Here is a 20,291-nt window from a genome sequence, read left to right on the forward strand (position 1 = left end):
TGGTAACAGGCTAAGCCGTGCAAATATTGCAGTTTTGAAGGCTGCTGTCTAGTAAATGCTGCTGTTTGGCAATGCCAGTCTAAAGAATTTCGTACTGGAATGGTTTTCACGCTGTGGTCTGTGGAAGTTCTCCAGGTGGTCTCAAGAGCTGCTTGGTTTAGCGCAATAGTAGAGCACAGTTTGCAGAGTGACACATAGATGATGACGGGAGAGTTTGCTCTTAAATGTGAAACTTGGCTTTAGGGAGGAGAAATAAAGCAGCAAGTGCATGGAATTGAAGATAAAATCATGAAACCAATTTTATTTTTTTTTTAGTATAAATTGTATTTATTTTCACCAAGGCTTAATAGAATTTTAATAGTTGTGTGAAAAGCTAGCTGGCACCTTTCAGCAAACATTGCAGTGCACCAAAGGTAGCTTTTGAAAAGTTGAAGATTTTAATTGACTGACTTTGTTTGTGTAATGAAGTGCTTGTTAGAAGATCAAGAAGCTAAGTGGGCAGTCTCCCAGGGCAGTCTCCCAGGACAGTCTCCGCTTTTCAGGATCTGTAATAAGGGAAAGCTGGAGAATTACTGTTTTGTCATGTTTTAGACTTCGAGCCCCAGCAGTCTCCGTAGCAGTCCGGCAGTGTTTGTCCTCCTGCGGAGCAGTAGCCCTGCTGGCTTGAACTCTTTGCTGTCTTATTTCCTGTTTTGGGCAAATGTCACTGAGGGTACATAATTCTTCTACAATGTGAGAATATACCAGAGTGATTCCATCAGAGCCTTTATTTTATTCCCATTTGTGGTTTTCTTTTGGTGTTTCTTGACGTTTCAGGAGTTATCTCAAGACTCATTTGGGTCCCAGGCATCATCTGCTCCCTCAATGGCTTCCAGTAAAGGGCAAGAAGATATGAACTTGAATCTTCAGTCCAGACCTTCTAGCCTGCCGGTGAGTGGCGAGCTGATCTAGAAGTGAATGGGGCGAGGGCAATCAGAAGCACAGCAGGATAAATTAGCGCTGGTGGTATTCCACGTGGAAATGGGAATGATGGAGGCTGCCTGTGCTTTTTACTAAGTCATTAGCTTCTGGCTTCCCACTGGAGATTAAATGTAATTTACAAAAGTAATGGATTTGAGAGTAAAGTTTAACCCTAAATGCTCCGGTCTGCATGTTCTAGCTAAGAGGTTTTTTTTATTTTTGAGCTTTTTGTTTGCAGTGTCTGAAGTACCTGACTGCTGTTAGAGTAGACCCTGACCTTCAGAAGAAAGCATCTAATTTTTATTTTATTTTCTTGTTCCTTCAGTCCACTGTTGCACTGGTGGTTAGCAGACCGGCAGCGTGGTTCCCTTTCTGTGTCACTGGATCCTTATACTGCTGATTTAGGCTTCTTTGGTCCAATCTGGCTGAACAGTTGGTGCAAAAGACAAATTTGTTAGTACCTGGAGTGAGGAAGATCAGTCACAGATAGCTTCTTCCTTGGCAGATGGAGAATTATATTTTTCTTTTGCATTCTAAATCTGCTTGCTAAATGTTCAGTGAAGCCAGGCATGAGATTAGTGCCTAGTGTTCCAGCAGGTTTTGGACCAGAACAGTTTAACTTTGGGTTAAAACTTCATCAAGAAAATGGGGAAGGGTTAAAAGTTTAGATTAGTTTGCATGAGTTGGTCTGTGCCTCTGACTTGGAGGGAAAGTTTTGAGCTGCTGGGTTCTGATTCTGCTGGTTACTTTCACTGCAACCAGTAGGAAGCGAGTGAGCTTTTATTTTTTTACTTAGCCACTGGCTAAGTCAGTTCCCTGAGCTGCAGTTGGATTGGTCAGGGGAGAGGGAGCTGTGTACGTAGCAAAGTTATTTTTTGCTCTCAGCAATGAGAACGGCTTTGTTGTGAGCCCCTTGAAATAATTCCTTTGGATTGTGAGTACAAATTGTCACCCAAAATACAAAGTAATTCTAGTTCTGACCACCTAATGGGCGTAGTTGTGGGTTGTTTCTTTTTTCTTCCTTTTTTCTTTTTTTTTTTTTTTTTTTGCCTTTTGGACCCTGATTGCAAAGATTTAATTTGTTCTGAGGCCTGGGGGAAAAATCCTTTTAAATAGCATGTTTCTTTCCACTCTGCCTCTCCACAAGTTCTTCCATGTGACCCATCTTCTGGCGAAGAATGTAGGAAAAGTGAAGCCACTGAATTAATTGAAGAAATTGCTCTAGCGCCGAACGGTGGGAAGTCCTGTTCAGTAGCATTGTTGATAGAGCCTTCATGAATCCTACCAATCAGCGCCCTCTGACTCAGATTATAGGAATTAGTTGCTCTGCTTAGCAGAAGTGGCTCCTTCTCAGCACCAAGTGGGAGTTTGTTTTATACCTTGTGGTTAAATGTATTTGGCCCTTTCAAGTTTTACCTTTTCCCAAGCAGTTTAAGAAAAGATATCCCTCTCTGCTGCAAGAGTGAAGGAACCTCGAAATGAGGGAATTTGATCCAGTTTAAAGGTCTACCAATTTCTGATCAGGTACTTTAGAGGTTTGCTGAAGAGAAATCCAGGGTGCAAAAAAACAGGTCCAGCTTTTAAAAATGACTAGTTATAAAGCTCCCTTCTGTTTTAAAGAGACTTTGTAGTCATCTTGTTTTCCTGACTTTATCACCAAATAATTTGCATTTAAAAAGTTGAGCAGTCTTTAGCTTACCCAGCCCTGGTGGACCTCTGGGCCTTTCTTCCTCGGTAAGCAAAAAATTAAAAAAAGGAGACCCCCTGCAGAAACTCACCCTTATTCTTGCATGTGTTTCATAATTCCTTGCCTTCTTGTTAACAGTCGTGTAGGACAAGGCCAGCACCCCTGTCTGTTAACTGAGAAATGCGTCAGAGGGTGATGCTCTGGCATGGTTTGAGGGGAGGAACGCTGAGCTGTGTGGGAGCCAACTCTTCGTTTCAGTGATCAATCTCTTGCACAAAGTTTGGCCTGGGGATGCTTCGAAACCAAAGAGCTACGTGGAAGGGTGCTATCAATTTCTTTTTATCTTCCTTATATTGCTCTGTCTGTCTGTTCTAGAAAGTTTTAACCTACTCGGGAGGATTCCTGGATCCCTGTTTTGCCATTATGTGTTACTTACAGAGGTATAGTTAGTTTGTGGGCTTTTAATTTTTTGTGGAGTTCTGAGCCCCTTTCCAAGCCTCACTGGGCGCTGTGGAATAGCTCACTGGGTATCTCGGAATCGGGGTAAATTGTGCCATGCATCATCTTTAATTAAACGTAGATCAGCTCCAGGAGGAAAAGGAGGTTGCTGCTTTTTAGGTTCTTATGAAGTGTTAAATTTATGTAGCCACTGCATTTACGAGTCTTTGGCCTTCGCACATTAATATTGTACATCAACATCAGTGTTGGAATTCTAAGTAAGAAAGGGGAGAATATTTCTTCGGCTGATCCTACCAGTGTATTGGGAGGTGGTGATCTCCTAGGTGGTGACACTGTTGAGTTGTTCAACTCCTGTGAGCTCTTGGTGGCTTTGTTAGGATCTGCCTGAGAAATGTCATGTTGATCGTTCTGGGTGGCGGACTTCAAGGTATCTTCCCAATAATGATTTTTGTGTCACTAACTAAACTTTTTCCTGACGGTGTTCCTGTGTTCAGACTGTTAACAGCAGAAGACTCAAATTACTGAATTTCTCTAATGCTTTGTCTGCTCATCTGTAAGTAGCAAAAAGTCTGGTCTTCCATTTCTGCCGGTGTTACAGGCTGTTCTAGCTTCAGTATTGCCTGGTTTGTTGCTCCCTTTCTGAAGATTCTACTTTCTGTATTTTGGGGGAGTGTGCTGCTGCTAACTCGAACTCACAGACACCTTCTAAAGAGTCGATGCATCCATGCGAGTGTCCTGGCTGGTACTCTTTTTCACCCAGCCTGCTACAGGAAGAATTTCCCTGAAGAACTTGCAGCTTCCCCAGGGAGGCTCTGTGAGGATTGCAGCTAAACTAAACTTAGATTGCTGTTGTGCATGGGAGAAGTGAAGTGTAGTCTTTTGTGTCTGGGTGTAATAGAGGAATAGTAATCCTTAGTATAAATCTGTTTCTCCCAGGAGATTCCCTAGCCTCTTCTCCTTGGCAAAGAATTCTTCCTGGCAAGCTGTATCCAGTTCATTTGGTGTCTTTATCTTTAAGGCTTGGATTCTGAGTCTGTAGGAGTCAAATATTTCCAGCTGTTAATTACCTTCTGCTTAGACATAGAAGGTGCTGGTAGCAAGTAGGGTGCTAGGACATCCATTTGGTTTTGGATTGCAAATCAGTTCTCTGGACTTTTAGGTCTGTTGGGAGGAATTCTGCATCTCGTTCCGGAACATCTCAATACAGATTGTTATCTTGCCCCAGTCTCTGTCTTACGGGCTGCCTTGAAGGAGTTGAGTGCAAGTTTCTGATGTCTTTGAGGGGGATGAGGAGTAGAGCATCGAGACAGTGGTTGTCATACCAGGCTGTTCATACCTTCCCAACCACAGGAGGTGATAGCTGTGGTTTAGGACTTCCAGTTTGGCCCCAAAAGCCATTTATAAAGCAAAACTGATTTGATACCAGTATGTACTGGCCTGTATTTGCTTTTCATTGGACCTTCTGGGATTTCTTCAGTGAAGTTTTCCTATCTATGGAAACCAAAACTTCTGTGAGAGGTATTGTTTTCAGCAGTGCTTCGATGGGAAACCTTCTGCGAGGGGTGGGACTTCTGGAACCAGGAGGGTAGACACTGGCAAGGTTTCCGAGGCCCCAAAATAGCGAGGTTGTGTTTGAGGTTTTTGTTGCGGTAGATATGTAATGAAGCAAACTGGGGCAGCTTGGACAGATGTTTCAGAATTCCCACCCCAGAATGTCCTTTGTTTATTTTCGTCAGTGTGCTGCGTAGCCTGAGGGAGAAACCCCATCCCTCTTCTGGGCAACTTACTTTCATCTTGATCTGGAGTAGGAATCGCTTTAATCTCAGCATCTTGCACTATTGGAAAACTCTTTTGCTTATCCAGCTGCGTTTCACTTTGGCTCATCTCTGACTTTAGATCTGAAAAGTGTCTTGTCAATGGCAGAAAGGAATATAACCAACTGAAAACAGAATCCTGCTCCGTCTTTTGAATGTGCATCCCGGTCTTGGGTCTTTGCAGTATGGATTTAGCAAAACTGGGTTTTGTGGGGAGGAGAGAGGAATGAGGCTGCAGAGTTTTGGCTTGTGCAGAAAGAACCCTTCTGTGAATATCCCTGGCAGTTGTGGGCTATTTTTTGTTTGGTTACCTCTTCCTTAAGTCAAGTGGTTTCTGAATTTAGACACTGGAGGTTGTCAGGGAAGCACCGTTTGGGATCTCCCATTCTTACAAAGTGGTCATTTCAACGTGTACTCTGTAGGTACTTGAAGTGGAATAAAGTTGAGCTCTGTCAGCTGCATCTCCTGACCTGGAAATAATTAATGCAACAGGCTGAAATGCAGCAAAAAAAACTGTCTCAAAGCTGCCGTGGATGGAGAGGGAGGTGCAGGCCAGGAAATGAACGTTTTCTTAAAAATTCTCTGAGCTCAAAATTAATCATTTTGACAATTTCTTTTGTTTTGGGGGAGGGGAAAAGAACCTTCTCTAGTTGAATTTGCTGGTCACTTCAGGCTCTTTTTTTTTTTCCTCTTTTCTTTTTCCATATGGGACTTCCTGCTTCTGTTTGGTTTGTATTTGGCCTTTTGAGCTTGTCTTATTGCTTGCCTTAAGAGAAGGATTAGTGATGTATGCATTTCAAAGCAGGGTAGTTGCATGCTGTGGTGCCTGGGCATCACAGTAGATATACGGATAAACACACCAGCACCCGGCAGCTTGCCCCGAGGAGCACAATACCTGAAACACTGGTATTAGAGATTGGTGCATTCCAGTTTATGCTGATATGAAGGTTTCTATCCCAAGTTGTGGTGATACGGGGAGTTGAAAATGTTTTTTCCTGACTGAAGCTCCTCTGAGCTTCTTGTGGTGTGTGATTGTGGCCATCATTTTTGCGTGGCTTCTTGAGAGGGCTGTGACTTTTTTTGTAAATTTTTAAAAAATTATTTTTCTAATAACCTCTAGAGCTGTGGAGAGCGTGGAGCCCCACTCGCAAAGCTACCCTAATCTTCCAGCCGCTCCAGTGACATGTTTCGCGCCTGTGACTTCTCGGGGTTGCTCAGCTATTTGTCCATGTGGCAATTTTCTCTCCTCCCACCCCTTCCTCCGGGTTTGAACTGAGCTAATCCGACCCGGTGCTTGGGAGGAAACTCCCCACCCCACACTTCATCGCCCGGGCCCGCTCCGGGCTGCGCGAAGCCCTCCACCTCCAGTGAGCGTCCCTTTCGAGACGATGCCGCGCGGAGCCGCTGATGCAGCTTCGCGGGAGCCTGCGCTGGCAGCGGGTTGCACTATGCTCGATGCCGGGCTCGTTTCCTGTTTCTATTCTGGTCGCGAGCAGCTCGGCTCTGCTTCCTGCCTGCACGCCTCGCACAGATTCCCCTAACCCCCAGCCTTTCGTTTTCTTAGGAGCGATTTCGGTTACGGACCCAACTGAAAGAGGAGACGGCGTGGAGGTGGGTGGCAGGGATGGCTGGCAGCTCACTTGGGAGAGGACGGGCTCTTGTTCTTTTAGGCCTGGCCAGAGTGACTAGGCGGGTCAGTGTTTAATCAGGAAATTGCTGTAGGATGACCAGTTCTGGTCTTGGATCTCGAACAATAGCCTGTGCTCTGTCACACGCATCCCCTGCGCTGCCGCAGCCTGAAAATACAGAGCTGCTCCGTGCACTGTAACTGCTGAAATGCATGCCTCGCGAGGTGACCCTCCGCTTTTCAACATGCTTTCAAGAAGCTCGTTGTAGGACATGGAAATCAGTTTTTCGCTTCCTTTTTTGCTGCTGACTTGGTGTCACTGGAGACCCTTTAAAACGTGCGGAAGCCTCTTGTCGGTCTGATGTCCGACATGCTAGCCTCATCCTCTTCCCTTTCCATCAAAACCCTGCCAGAGGTCCCACACTGTGCAGGGGAGGGAGAGTCCATGTTGGTGTGACCTTCCTCTGCTGCGTGAGCGGTTGCACGGGTAAATGAAGGTGTTTAACTTTGGCTGACAGCACTGCATGCGTTTTAAACGCTGCCACACCTGAACTTTCAGTTTACAGGAATCATTTTCCTGTTAATATCCTTTTGGCGTGCTGGATTGACTTGTCTTGGAGATGTGCACGATCATAAATGCCATGGAGAAAACTGTTTCCACATGGTGCTCAAATGTGGGGCATGGCAGGGGCCCAAGGCTCGCTCTGCTCCCTTCCTGCAGCGGCCACGCTGCTCGGATGGGCTTGTTGGGTACAAGGTTCACGCCATGATTTCAAAGAAGCCCTGGTAATTGGAGGAGAAGTTGTGTAATTGTTTTTTTAATTATAATTTTGAATCAGGCCCTACACAGGAAAATAGAAACCTTTATTAAAAAAAATAAAAAGGTTGAATTTCCTGAAATGACAAGAAGTGACATCTCTAGGAATTGACTGTTCTGGCACCCTGACCCCGAGGGTAGCGCCAGGCGTATGTCAGTGTCTGGCCCGGGCCAGGTTTCCGTGGTTATGTTACCTCTTCCCGTGCACGGTCGCTGCTCTGAGCCAGGGGGAGAGGAGAATTTCCTTGATTCACTCCAAATGTGTCTTCGGTTTCTCTGTCCCGCCCAGGTCAGCAGTACCTGGGTGCAGGTGTGGTATTGCATACAGGGTCTTGACTAGAAGTGGTTTCTCTAGAGATGCCCCAGCCGTAGCCCCTGGTGTCACTGTATTGCTGCCCCCCCCCCACAGGTGCCAGATTCATCAGGCTTGCAAATGCCTGATACCTTCGAAATCTTATTCTCTCCTAAGACCTTCCTACTGCCTTTTTAGAAATTGATTCTGTCACTCTTAATTGTTTCAAAGAGGCTGATAACAGTACTGAAAGCTGAGTTGTCTTAAAATCCAAAGTACTGGCCTGAACAGGGGCCTTTTTTAAGTTTTTAATTATTTCAGACTCCTGCCTTTACTGCATTTCTTTGCCCACCCCAACTTGTGTGGTTGGCATGGTGGCATAATCACATGCTGAGATGACTAAATACTTCGGAGTCTAAATTGGACACATCGGAGACTGGAAAGCGCCTTCCAGAGGAAGCACTGCTGGGGAATTGGAATATCCTTACGGCTGGCAATAAAGAGGGTAGCTTCCTGCCTCTTATGTGATTTAGTGTTTTATATGATCTGGGGTTTGTCTCCAGACTGAAGTAGAATACTTCAAAACCTCTGGAAGGAAAACAAAAGCTCTTTAAATAAATGGTCTGTGCTCTGTTATCGGAGACCCGTATGAGCTTCTCGCTTGCACTTGCCTTCCCAAAGCCTGGTGCGAGACTAGCCTTTTCTGATTGATGTGATCGACTTGTAGGTGTCGCTCCCCTTGCATCCCCAACACCCTCCAAAAAACCAGCATTGCCGAGAGCATCCTCTGCTGCTGCTGCACTCTTGCTCCTCGTTGTGCCTGGGGTCCTCCATGCTTCTTTCCTGCAGCTTGGTTTAGGGTCAGTGTTACTGTTGAAGCTGGAGGTTTTATCCTTCCATGGGGCAGCGCCGTGGCTGGGTGGCCGGGTCAGCTTCTGTGTTAGCTAAAGTGACACTCCTCTGTCAATCAAAACTTCAGCATTTACCACTGCTTCTTTGAATACTTTGTGTTGTGTCAATGTTTATCTAAACCTGGCAGTATTTTTTTAGAAGCTGAGCAGCCTTCAAAGGGTTAAATGGAAACTTCTGGAGAGTTTTGCTGCTGCATTTCCCAGGGTCCTGTAGAAGAGCTCAGCACCCAGCACTCCCTGAGCGGGAATGCTGGCCTTCCACGTGGTGGGTTTTCCCTTCAGCGACATCTTGTTCTATGGATGAATCATGTTACTCCTTCTATACTTTGCGCTGCAACTAAGGCTTTTGAATCTCTCCTCTCCAAAGACCGAGAATATGAAATCTGTTAGCTTGCTCAGTGTTTGAAGGGGGAGGAAAGACCCCTTGCACCCCCCCCCTTTTTTTTTTTTAAAATTTTATTTGGAGGGGGAAGAGAAGGAGGGGTGGCACAGGGTAGGAGCAGTAGATGTGATTAAAGCTCCTGCCGAGTAGATCTGTGGGAGTGGAGTATCGACCTCTGAAAAAATCAATGGCTGCTGCGGTAGCAGTGCTGGCTGTTTTGCAAGGTCTCCCGTTGCAGGAATGTAGTAAAGCCAGCAGCACTTCCGTCTATCGTCCTCCCTTTTTATTTCGTACCTGCTTTCTGCCAAACGACCAGACTCACCTAGATTTACTGAGGTGGATTAGAACAGCAGCTTATTTTTGCAATCAGAGTAAAATTTCTTGTGTGCCACTGAGCCCCTCCTCCTGACAGCCTCCTTTCCAAATGCTCTTTTTCCTGCAGTGCAGCTAGAGCCAGCAGCTTCTACCAGTTTGTCTAAAGCCAGCCTGGAAGAATGAGCTTTTCAGCTTCTTTTTGAGCGAGGAAACAGCACAAATCTCTTGCATGTTCTAGTCCCCATCTTAGGTTTGTAATTGTCGGCGCCGATGCCTGAGAGGAGCTTAAACTCCTCATAAGGGAAGGGAATATGGACTCCATCTAGCAGAGGCTGGAGCCTTGGTAGTGTTACCTTCCTGATATTTGTCTTAGTGGGCAGGTGTTTTTCCCCTTGAAGTAGTAAAAGTATAGCATTTATTCCCTTTACCTAAGGACTGCTTGAATGAGTAAGTGGCACATAATAGGACTCGAAGGTTGTTATGCACGCTTGGTTTTGTAACCGGCAACTTGGGTCTTTCTCCAAAAGACCCTGCTGCAGAAGCTGAGGCCTGTAGTTTCTGGTTGCTCACATGTGGTCCTTGCTCACGTCAGAGGTTGAGCTTCCAGGGACATATCCAAGGGGCCAAACCCAGTGACTTCACTGCATAATTAAATCCCTTTGTTCCTTCTGATGCCTGATCTTGTCACATTTTGAAGGGGGATAGAAGAGAAGAGGCAAGGCCATGAACTTAAAAAGCTTTCATAAAACATGGAAGCGTACCGTGTGGCTTGTGCTAGTGTGGCAGTGATCTTCCTTCTGGGCATTCCGTGTTTTTTATGCCAGGAGAAAGTCATCCTTCTCTGTTAAACTAAAAGCCAACCTTTTCAGCGCCTCAGAGAGTAAGAGGTAAGAGCTGTGTGGCAGTGGAGGCAAGCTCTGTATGGTCAAGGGGACACCAGCTTGTGTTACTAGGCTTTGGTTATATTTGATTAATCTTTAGTCATTTTGGGTAGCTTGGGAATGTGGAGGAACATGCTTCCCACACATGTATGATCACAAAATCGGTAACAGGTAAACTGGCAGCTTAAAAATACTTATTTTTGGTTTCTATCCCACTCCTCTCAAAGTATGACAGGGTACAGAGCACATGGGAAGTTAACAGCGTCTTTCACTTACTTTAAATTCCAGAAATGTTCTAGATGTGATGAGAGGTTTTATTGGACAGACATTCTGCACACATCCTTTCTCCTCCTCCCCTTTGTTTCTTGTCCAGCCCATATGCGCACCAAGAATGATGATCATCTAGAAGGTGCTTTTGGTGCTGTAAAGATGGATTCGCTGTCTCCTGCACAGTAACCGATGGCAGGAGAGCAGAGTGAGGCGAATGGTGGCCTTCCCTGGAACAACTTGTATATTTTTTGGGATAGGATAGGATGGGACTTTGGCTTTGGAATAGTTCACTTTCTTCTCCTGGCGATGGTAGGTCTTTACATTCCCACCCGGCGTGTTCCGCAAGCCTGCAGCTGCCTACTAAACACTAACAGGCAGTGCTCAGTGGGGTTGATGTTTGTGGTGGTACGTGCTGATGGGTTTTGTCAGAATTTTAAAGCATGGCAGTTGAAGCTGAGCTGGTGGTGATGCAGGGCTTGCAGGAGTGGGGGCCCTTTCCAGCGTGCCTCCGGTAAGCTGGACCAGCTCGGAGACTGAAAAACCCTGTTCTCACTCTCTGATTTTTCAGCAAGAAAAAAACTCTGGAGACAGACTATAACTCTCTCTAGATGAAAAGTATCAACTGGATTTCTACTGTAGCTTAACTTGTGTTCCCCAGCTCCAACTTCTGGTTTCTACTGGGGAGGCAATCTGGAAGAGGCATACAGGAAGTAGGAAGGTGGTGGCAGAGGTGGAGGAGGCTGCAGAGCCCTCTCCAGACCGTCCGTCACATCTGAGACATCCCAAGTCAGCTTTGCAAGGTTTCTTCTTGGATGTGAATCTGTGAGTCTGGTGTAAATGGGGCACGGTGAGGTCTCCAGGCTGCTTTGTGTTACGAGATAGAGTGCTTTGTGAAGCATAAGACGCAAGATTCAGTTGTCTGTACTGTAGAAGGAGGAACAAGTCTATCCATTTCCCTAAAATAGCAGGGAGATCCTAGCTTGCCAGTCAGCTGTGTAATTTTTGTGATAGGATTGAGGTATTTTGGATGTGGAAATAAAGGGGAAGGAAAGGACAAGCTTGTGATTTTTAAGTGTTGATAGTTCTTGAATGAGTGGAAAAGAAACTGCAAAGAAAATGAAATTGTAATAGAAAGTAGGTATTTCAGTTAGTCAGAAGCAATGAAGAGGCTTTTCCCTTTCAGAAAGAATCAGGGAATAAATTTAGCTATTGTTCTCTGGTCTTGCTTGTAAGCATCTTTATGGAAACAACTGGCCGTACAGAATTTATAAGCTCCACCACATGCTTGTCTCCAGATCATAATTTCCTTGAGTGCTATCTAGTGATCTAATAGTGCCTACAATCATTGCAGTCTGACTGCCCTCCTTCCCTCTTCCCCCACGCTTTTCATATGCACTTAGGCTGGGAATGGGCAGGGGAGTAGTAGAGGAAGGCTGCAGTCCCCAGTGAGGAGATCAATTTGCTTTCTGGTCAGTCTTCCTGCTCTTCCAGATCGGTGGGGTGGGCTGGTGTGGAGCATTGAATCTCTTCTCTTCTGGGGTTTTGCTACCTTGATCTTAAGTATTTCTTGTTGTTTCATCTTTGTGTTTGTTTAACAAATGAACTTGTATCAGATAGTGAAATGGTGGTTCCTCTTTTCACATAAAAGAAACCTTGCTGTTTCCAGCTTAAACTAACCGGCTCCCTTGTGTTGGTCATGCCAGGACTTGCAACCCTTTCCCTGAGATACATGAACTCCCCTGCCCCCTCCTTTGGGTACCAGATTGTGTGATTTCAGGCATGGTTTTGTTGTGGTGTGAAAAGAAGGTGTTAGCTGCTGAGTCCTTATTTGTCAGCAGTACTGACAAACCCATGCTGGCATCGGCAAGGGTTGGGCAACCAATCGCAGCTGGAACAGTTATCGTTTCAGGGTCCCTATGGGCTTCCGCTATCAGGTCACATCCCAAAATAACACTGGGCAGTATTTCAAGTGAAGAAACTCAGGCTTTGGGGCTGCAGCCAGCCTGGAGTGTGAGATTCTGTGTGAAATAGTTGGAATCCCTCCAGCGTTTTTGATCTGCATGGCAGATGAGCAATAAAATGCATAAAAAACACATTGGAAACACGTGAGGAAATTCTCCAGACCCTGACGTTTCCTTCAAGTTGGCAGAGTTACTGCTGTCGAGCCTCACCTCCTGTCTCGGCTCAATTGGCTGTGCTCGCTGGAGGAGGGAAGAGGAGAGCCCTTCTCCTGGCGCTGCTGTGTCTTTCCAGGTCTCCTCCTGATGCTCTGTGGGAGGCAAATAAAACCTCACTGGCCCTCTCCTCTTGGGCTTGATCCAGAACCCACTGACAGCAGCAGGTCTCCATTATTTCAATGAGGCTTGCTTTTTTTTTTTTTTTAAAGGCTTCTCTGCTACGGCCGTCCTTAAAATGGTCTGTAGAGAGATTGAGAGAATTCCTCTTCCCCTTAGTTTGTGGTGCACTTAAGTAAATGGGATATCAGATTTGGAGGGTGTCCTTTAGGTTTAGTTAAAAAAAAAAAACACAACAAACAACCCCCCAAAAACCCCCAAACCGAAACCACAACACTCTGACTTGGTGGTTGGCATCCTGAGAAAATAACTCGATAGGTGGAAAACAGCTCCTTACTGATTAGCTCCTTGCACTTAGGCACTGCAGTCCCTGCTTCTCTCCTTCACCTTGCAGGAGTCGCACTTCTGAGAAACTTAGTCCTGCTGAACAACACACTCAGAAAGCGCTGCTGTGCTGGCCGAGCATTTCCTTGATGGGAAATGACTTTATTATTGGAATTCATAAAACTTACAGATCCGCAGAGGTGAAAGTCACTTCATGAGTTGCTTGATTTTCATGGTCCTGTTTCAATTAATGTCCTAACATCCAAGAAAGGTTGACATGTGATTCACTTTTAACTTATTTAAACTGATGATCTGAGAGTCTGATCCAAGGCCTTATAGCTAGAAGGCCTACTTTTCCTATATGTGAGGTCCATGACGGTATGCTAGCAATGCAGAGGGGCCCTCGCTCGCATGTCTGAAGCAACCCTGTATTAACCCACTTAATTAAAACTGAATGTTTTTAAATGACTTGCAGTACTTGGGATAAGCTTTGATGCATAGGCAAGGTTGAAGACATCAGCTTTAAAGATTGTTATCTAGTTACTTAGGAGTTAATTTTCAAACAGTTTTTAACATTGCTTCATTTTATGTCTTGCAGATATTTTCATGCCTGGCATTACCAAGTCGTATCCTCTTAGTCTGCCCAGTTCATGTATGAATCATGCTGTGTTAGCTCATACCATGTTAGCAGACAGTGACCCCCCCTCATGTCCTGGAGGCAAACCTTCTCTTTTGCCTCTTGGAGAAGCACGTCATTTGTATTCCTGATAATGGAAGGAAACGTTCACATTTCGCCATGCGCACTTGCTCTGTTTGTCCTTTCATGCCAGTATTTTGTCTCAGGTGTACATTTACAATGTGTTTTTTCTTCTGAACCCAAAAATCTCTCATGTTAGGTAGCTATAGGCTCTGCCCCTCTGGTCTAAAGGTTTAACTGCTCTGAAATGCCGTACCCACATAAGCTCGTGCTGGTGGGGATTTTAAAGCTGCAAAGGGTTTTGGACTCTCACTTCATTTCAGTGATGATGAAAACAGTGTTTGGATGCATTTGGTGACTCGAACTAAAAGTACCTTAATATATTGAAGGGAAATACCAGTATTTCTGTCCAATTTTAGGTTGGACTGAATTGGCTTCTGGACATTCTGATCACTTCATTGACTTAGAGGGGAATCAAGGTGTGTATGTAATACCAGTGGCTGAATTCAGATGCAGTGAGTCTCAGGAAGAGGAGTCTTCTGCTCTTGATTGTGTTGGTTGATGCTTTTTGATGCAAAATGTTGGAAATACTGTGTCTTTACTCCCACTTCAGATGGTTTCCGCAGCAGGAACGTGGGTTTTGTCAAAGTTGTCCAGGGGAAAAAAAACCAAAGTAGCTGTGTAAATGAGCATCGCTTTTGATGTCACAATAGGAAGGTAGTGAAAATTGCAAGAGCTCTTAGACACTATTTTTAGGCATTTTTTCTGCAGTTTTTTTAGCTTTCATTGAAATAAAACAAAGCTATGTGTTTTTTCCCAGGAAGATAATACTTCAGCAGTAAGCAAATACACCTCTGAGGCTGTTGTGCAGGAAATGATCTCTCAAACGGAAGCAGTAATGGAAGGGGAGGAAGGACATGCTATGCACTAAGTCATGCCACCAACTAACTGGTGTTTTCAGCTCAAATGTAGCACTTGCCAGCGTTTGTTAGAAGCATTTTAATCAAATTCCACAGTTAAAATAGATACAATTGCCCTACTGCAGCAGACAACTGAATGTGGTGCAGCTGATGCCCAGCTCTCCCCTTTGTCCTTCTGAATGTCACTGTCTGTCCAACAAGTGTGATGGTCGGATATCTCCCAGGTCGTTTTTTCATACTTCTGTAACTCCAGTTTTCCACTTCCTAGGTTGGGGTGACGTTGTGTTCTCCAGCTTAGATGATGGGGCCATGCTGTCAGAGCCTTTTCACACATCACCTGGCTGACCGGTGTTACAGAGCGATAGGGTTCTTACTTGCTTCTGAAGGCCGATAAGTTTGCGGTATCTTGTGTCTGAGGTCCTTCCGCACTGTGCAGAGCTGGGAAATGTTATCCGAACTGCTGCTAAACAAGGCATCATCCAGTCAGTGTAAACGAGACCGGGGTGTCCAAGTTATTTATCAGTTGGCTCAGCCTTTCTGCATGGTGTTTTAAATGAGGTTGGCTCTGATCACGCTGGTCAGCTGAATTCTGTGCAGAAGGAGTTGATCTGAAATGCCTTAAGGACGCTGTCCAGAACACTTCTGATCTAGGGTTGATTGCTCTGAAATACTTAGGAAGGATAGGTGACGTCCTGGTAAGCTTTGGTCTGCCACTTCTTCACCTGCTGTGATCCTTCCTGTCTCTGGCCGAGATTTTATCTAATCACGGGAACAGTTAACAACTTCCCTGTTTTCTGTTCAGATGCACCCCCACTTACTCTGTCTTGGACTGTTTCTTACTCATTTACTCCAGGCCAAGCCTGAATAGCTGCTGGACCTTGTTGTCAAACAGCTAGTACAATTGTGCATGTGGATCCGCACATCATCTTCTTGGAACCATCTCCATTTTTCAGACTTGTCAGCTGATTTTTGGTGCTGTTGCTTTGCAGTTGCTGCTGCGGCAATTGGAGGTTTCAACTTTCTTAGGCTCTTTGTGCTTTTCTTCTTCAGGGTAGATACATGGAGCAGGAAGGGTATTTTCTAGCCCTGCCTTCACAAAAACCTGAATTTTGCAGGCTGGTACTGTAACTGCTAATTTTTGCTATCTTTGAGAAAGGGAAGTAGGAACCCTGAAGAGTATTTTATGGTTTTCTTTTAAATCTCTGTTTAGTTTGTTTTTATCCATCTCAAGTGAGTACTTTCCCAGCTCATGTGAGGTTTATGAATTAATTATGGTGAGGCAGGAGTTTTCTGTCTTCCAGAGGCTGAGCCACGTTTCTCTTCCAAGCCACGATCACATGGACTATCTCCTCTATTTGCAGTTTTACGTGTATTGTTGATGCGTTCTTTAATTTCTTGCCTCTAAACTGAATTAAAAGAAGGAAGTAGGAGAATTAGCCGGTTGTTTGGACCATCAGCAAGCACTCAGCAAACCAGCTAGGGAACCCTTGGGTTCAGAGACAGGCAGCAGGATAAGACACATTTGGCAGTTACCTCAGTCTGCAGCAGCCTTCGTTACTGACAGTAACGTGAACAGAGTTCATTGATTTCTATTTGTAGTATGCCTAAGGGAGGAATGCACTCCTTCTTAGTGGTATGTGAGAGAACAGTCCCATGTCTTTCTTTTATTTTTGCCTGATCTGTTTCTCTGTGTATTGCAGGACCTGTCTGGTTCAATAGATGATCTCCCCATGGGTACAGAAGGAGCCCTGAGTCCTGGAGTAAGCACATCAGGGATTTCCAGCAGTCAAGGAGAGCAGAGTAACCCAGCTCAGTCTCCTTTCTCTCCACATACCTCTCCTCACCTGCCAGGCATCAGAGGACCCTCCCCATCCCCAGTTGGATCTCCAGCTAGCGTTGCTCAGTCCCGCTCTGGTCCGCTTTCGCCTGCTGCAGTACCAGGTAATGCTGTTGGGCGCGTGTTGATCTTTTGGTGGGACTGCCTCGTGCAGCTGGAGAGTGAATTGAAGTGGCCAGTGGGGAGGAGTTGGCTGGTGGCAGTATGATGTGGTTATTGAGGTCCTGTGGTCTCCTTTGTTTCCTTTAAAACCTCTGTAACTTTTAAAGGATGCAGTAAGATGGGTGGGATGGCTGGTAAACCAGCAGTGTCATTTTGATGGGTTAATGTGCCTGATCTTTCTCTTGTTTTCCTTCACTGTGGCCAACATACCCTTCTCCTGAAGTTGTTTGTAGTTCTGGTATTTAATACTCTGCGTCCTGGGTTTTGTGGTGTGCAGTTTTTGTGATTAACCACTCTCCTTTTTGTGGTGTAGGCAATCAGATGCCACCCCGACCACCCAGTGGCCAGTCGGACAGTATCATGCATCCTTCCATGAACCAGTCAAGCATAGCGCAAGATCGAGGTGCGTGACATGAGTTAAAAGGTTTAATTGTATGAATCTGTTTCTAAAGCTAGATTTGTAACTGAAAATTACTGGCCTAATGACAGGGATTACGTGTTGAGATAGCATTTAAAGCCGCCCCAGGTTTATAAGCTGCACTGTGCAGTAAATTCAACAGTTGCTGGTCATTTGGCCTCTTCATGTTCCATCCAAGCTAGCAGTTTGGCTCACAAGATGTTTTCTCTGGCTTTTGAAACACTTTCCTGTAAGTGTTGCTTGTCCAAGGTCCATGACCCTAAGCTTCAAAATGAGGGGTGCTTGCAAAAATATTGCATGACTTTTCCCACTAAGAGAATACGGTTAGTGTGGGGGAAAGTGCATGTAAAATTCCAGTGCTCGTGGCTGAAGGTATATAGTTGTCACCCTGAGAAAACAAGCAAGCAAACAAAAAACAACAACAAGCAGCCCCTAGGATTTGCAGAGTCATACTGTCCGCTCCTGTGACACCAAGGGTTTTTTTTCCCTCCCCCTGGTTAAAACAGGAAATTGGATCTGTTAGCTTAGCAGATAACACTGGCTCCTTAATAGCAGCCACTGTAAAATCTGTCTAGGCTGTTGCTGGAAGGATTTCGTTAGTGGGTCCTATGTTGCTGTTACCTAAGAACATGTGTGTCCAGTGGTACCTCTGGATACTTCACACTAATAACTGTCTGCTTCGCTCGCTGGGTGACCAGGTTACATGCAGAGGAATCCTCAGATGCCCCAGTACAGCTCACCCCAGCCCGGCTCAGCCTTATCTCCCCGTCAGTCTTCTGGAGGACAGATGCACGCTGGAATGGGGCCATACCAGCAGAACTCCATGGGAAGCTACGGGCCCCAGGGCGGGCAGTACGGACCTCAAGGTGAGGGACAGTCAGCTCCTCGAGGTGGGAACTGAGCTCAGCAAATATGAAAGGCCTCTGTCTATTGCAACATCTTGTCTTTGATAATCTGTTTTTATTTGTCCCCTCGTAATGTGTGCGTAATACAAAACAGTGCGCTGCTTACGAGCTGGAAGGAACTGTGCTTTCTTCATGTTGAGATTGATGAAATGTGTTGGCTTTCAGGGCTAGTTGTACTTCTAAATGTAGGATCCTTCCTCCTCATTAAAGATGATGCAGGTTGTGCATTCAGTGTAACCAAGAGGAAGGGCCGGTCCCCTATGGAGAGGTAAAAAAATGAAGTGTGTGCTTTGGAAAGGGTTAAGTGAGATTCTTTACATCCTGTCCTGGACCATTTAGCTCACTCCGCTCAGTTGAGGTTTGGGAGAGTTTCAGGCAGCTTTTGAATCAATGTTGTTACTTGGCTATGTCAAAACACATTTTATGTGGCTTATATCCAAGTACTTTGACTTCTTGTTGAGGTGTTAACACTCCCCCTCATCTCTGTTAGTGATCTTTAAATATTTGCTGATAGTAGATTTTTATGGTGATTCATAAACCAACTAGTTGAATGATGGTTTCTTCCCCTCTTTTTATCTCCTTAGGAGGTTATCCCAGGCAGCCAAACTACAATGCTATGTCCAATGCCAACTACCCCAGTCCAGGAATGGGAGGAAGCATGAACCCCATGGGAGCAGGGAGCCAGATGCACGGGCAGACTGGTGTGCCGCCATACAGTGGGCTTCCTCCGGGGAGGATGAGCCATGCAACCATGGGGAACAGACCTTACGGACCTAACATGGCGAATATGCCACCTCAGGTGGGGACAGGGATGTGCCCCCCACCAGGTGGCATGAATCGCAAAGCACAAGAAGCGGCTGCCGCCGCCATGCATGCTGCTGCCAACTCCATCCAGAACAGGTAAGGAATGAGACTTCCCTGGTTACTGTTGAAGTCCCTTCCCTACGTCAGATCTAGGTTTCAAAGCTGCCGATGGGGTAACCCAAAGTTGGGCTAACACTGAGCAAATACTTCCTTGAAGGTTTGCCCTTCTTGCAGACTTTTTCATCAATCTAAAAGGAAGAGCATAAAGCTTGGACAAGCAGTGTGTTGAAATACATAATTAATGACATACTTAGGGAATTTTTAATAACTATAAATAGGTGAAATCTATTTAATTCTGAGGTCCCTTCAGTTATTTTCGGTTTCTGGTCATCATTGTTACGTGAGTGACTTAGAAGACGCCGCGTGTGTGGTAAAGCCCATAAATCTAGCAGACAGCCATCCAGCTGCATCTGTCTGAACCCAGGCATTACTTGTCCAGTGTAATGAACTTCTTCCTTTTAGGGCCTTGATGAGTAGCTGTGGGAAAGGGAGCTGGAATTCAGCGCTGAATTTTGCAACTATTTTCTGGTTGTTGTTTTTTTTTTTTTTTAACTGCACATTTCAGAGTAGGTATATGTGGCCTACCAGAATGCCGTGCAAGCCACGAACTTGCTTATGTAAAGCTGTTAGATATATTTGTTGTCCAACTGGCCGCTGTGCTCTTGATCCTGATTTAAAGCCTGCTTCTGCAATCTACTGTCTGATGTTACCTATGACTGCCAAGAAGTCAAGCTCCCAAATGGCAATAAGGGCTTCAAAGTCCGTCCCTTTGAGAAACAAGTTTGAGCGACAGTTGTGTATGAGGTTTTCTGATACATGTAAATAATGTAGCTTGTATGGGCAACAAAAAGGAAAGAAATATAGAAAAATCACTAGATGTGGCTGGAGCACTACTCTGTTCAGCTGTGCAAATAATGTATTCTCACGTAAATGCACCGGGCTGCAGTATTTGCAGATCTGTTCTTCCCTGTAAAGACAACTTAACAATTGAGTGAACTGAAAGGAAGGTCAGTTTGGGGATGAAGTAGAACAAGGTGAAGGGTGAAAATGTTCAGAACTGAAGTCCCTCTTTCAAAATGGCTTGCACCCCCTTTTCTTTTGAGAATGAGGCTTAGGCTCTAGGGTAGCTGTGCATTAAAAGAGCAGCTGATCTTTGGTCTTTTGCTGGGAAAGTGAGCTGGGGAAAGTCACTTTTCCTTTGTAGAAGGTTTCTTTTAGCAAACCTGCTTCCTTAGAAGACAAGATCTTAATGCTTAGTATTTGGATTAAGCATCTGTTTCTTCCTTGCCTTCTCTAGGCCTCCTGGTTATCCCAACATGAATCAAGGGGGAATGATGGGCACTGGGCCTCCTTATGGACAGGGAATTAACAGTATGGCCGGCATGATAAACCCCCAGGGCCCGCCCTATCCGATGGGTGGGAATATGGCTAACAACTCGGCAGGTAAGCCAGTGC

At 45.3% G+C, this 20,291-nt stretch overlaps 1 protein-coding gene across 6 annotated transcripts in view; it reads left to right on the forward strand.

Annotated features, from left to right (window-relative positions):
* ARID1A (AT-rich interaction domain 1A) overlaps positions 1–20,291 on the forward strand; it is a 62,872-nt gene that overhangs the window by 26,981 nt on the left and 15,600 nt on the right. For 5 of the 6 annotated variants that reach the window (XM_064471310.1, XM_064471313.1, XM_064471312.1 and 2 more), the window contains 6 exons: positions 817–930; positions 16,351–16,591; positions 16,963–17,052; positions 17,766–17,933; positions 18,557–18,872; positions 20,134–20,279. In XM_064471310.1, coding sequence (XP_064327380.1) covers positions 817–930; positions 16,351–16,591; positions 16,963–17,052; positions 17,766–17,933; positions 18,557–18,872; positions 20,134–20,279 — 1,075 coding nt within the window. The remainder of the gene's footprint in view (positions 1–816; positions 931–16,350; positions 16,592–16,962; positions 17,053–17,765; positions 17,934–18,556; positions 18,873–20,133; positions 20,280–20,291) is intronic. The other variant, XM_064471309.1, reaches the window with a different exon arrangement.

This window comes from Phalacrocorax carbo, chromosome 22, assembly GCF_963921805.1.
Source record: "Phalacrocorax carbo chromosome 22, bPhaCar2.1, whole genome shotgun sequence".
NCBI lineage: Eukaryota > Metazoa > Chordata > Aves > Suliformes > Phalacrocoracidae > Phalacrocorax > Phalacrocorax carbo.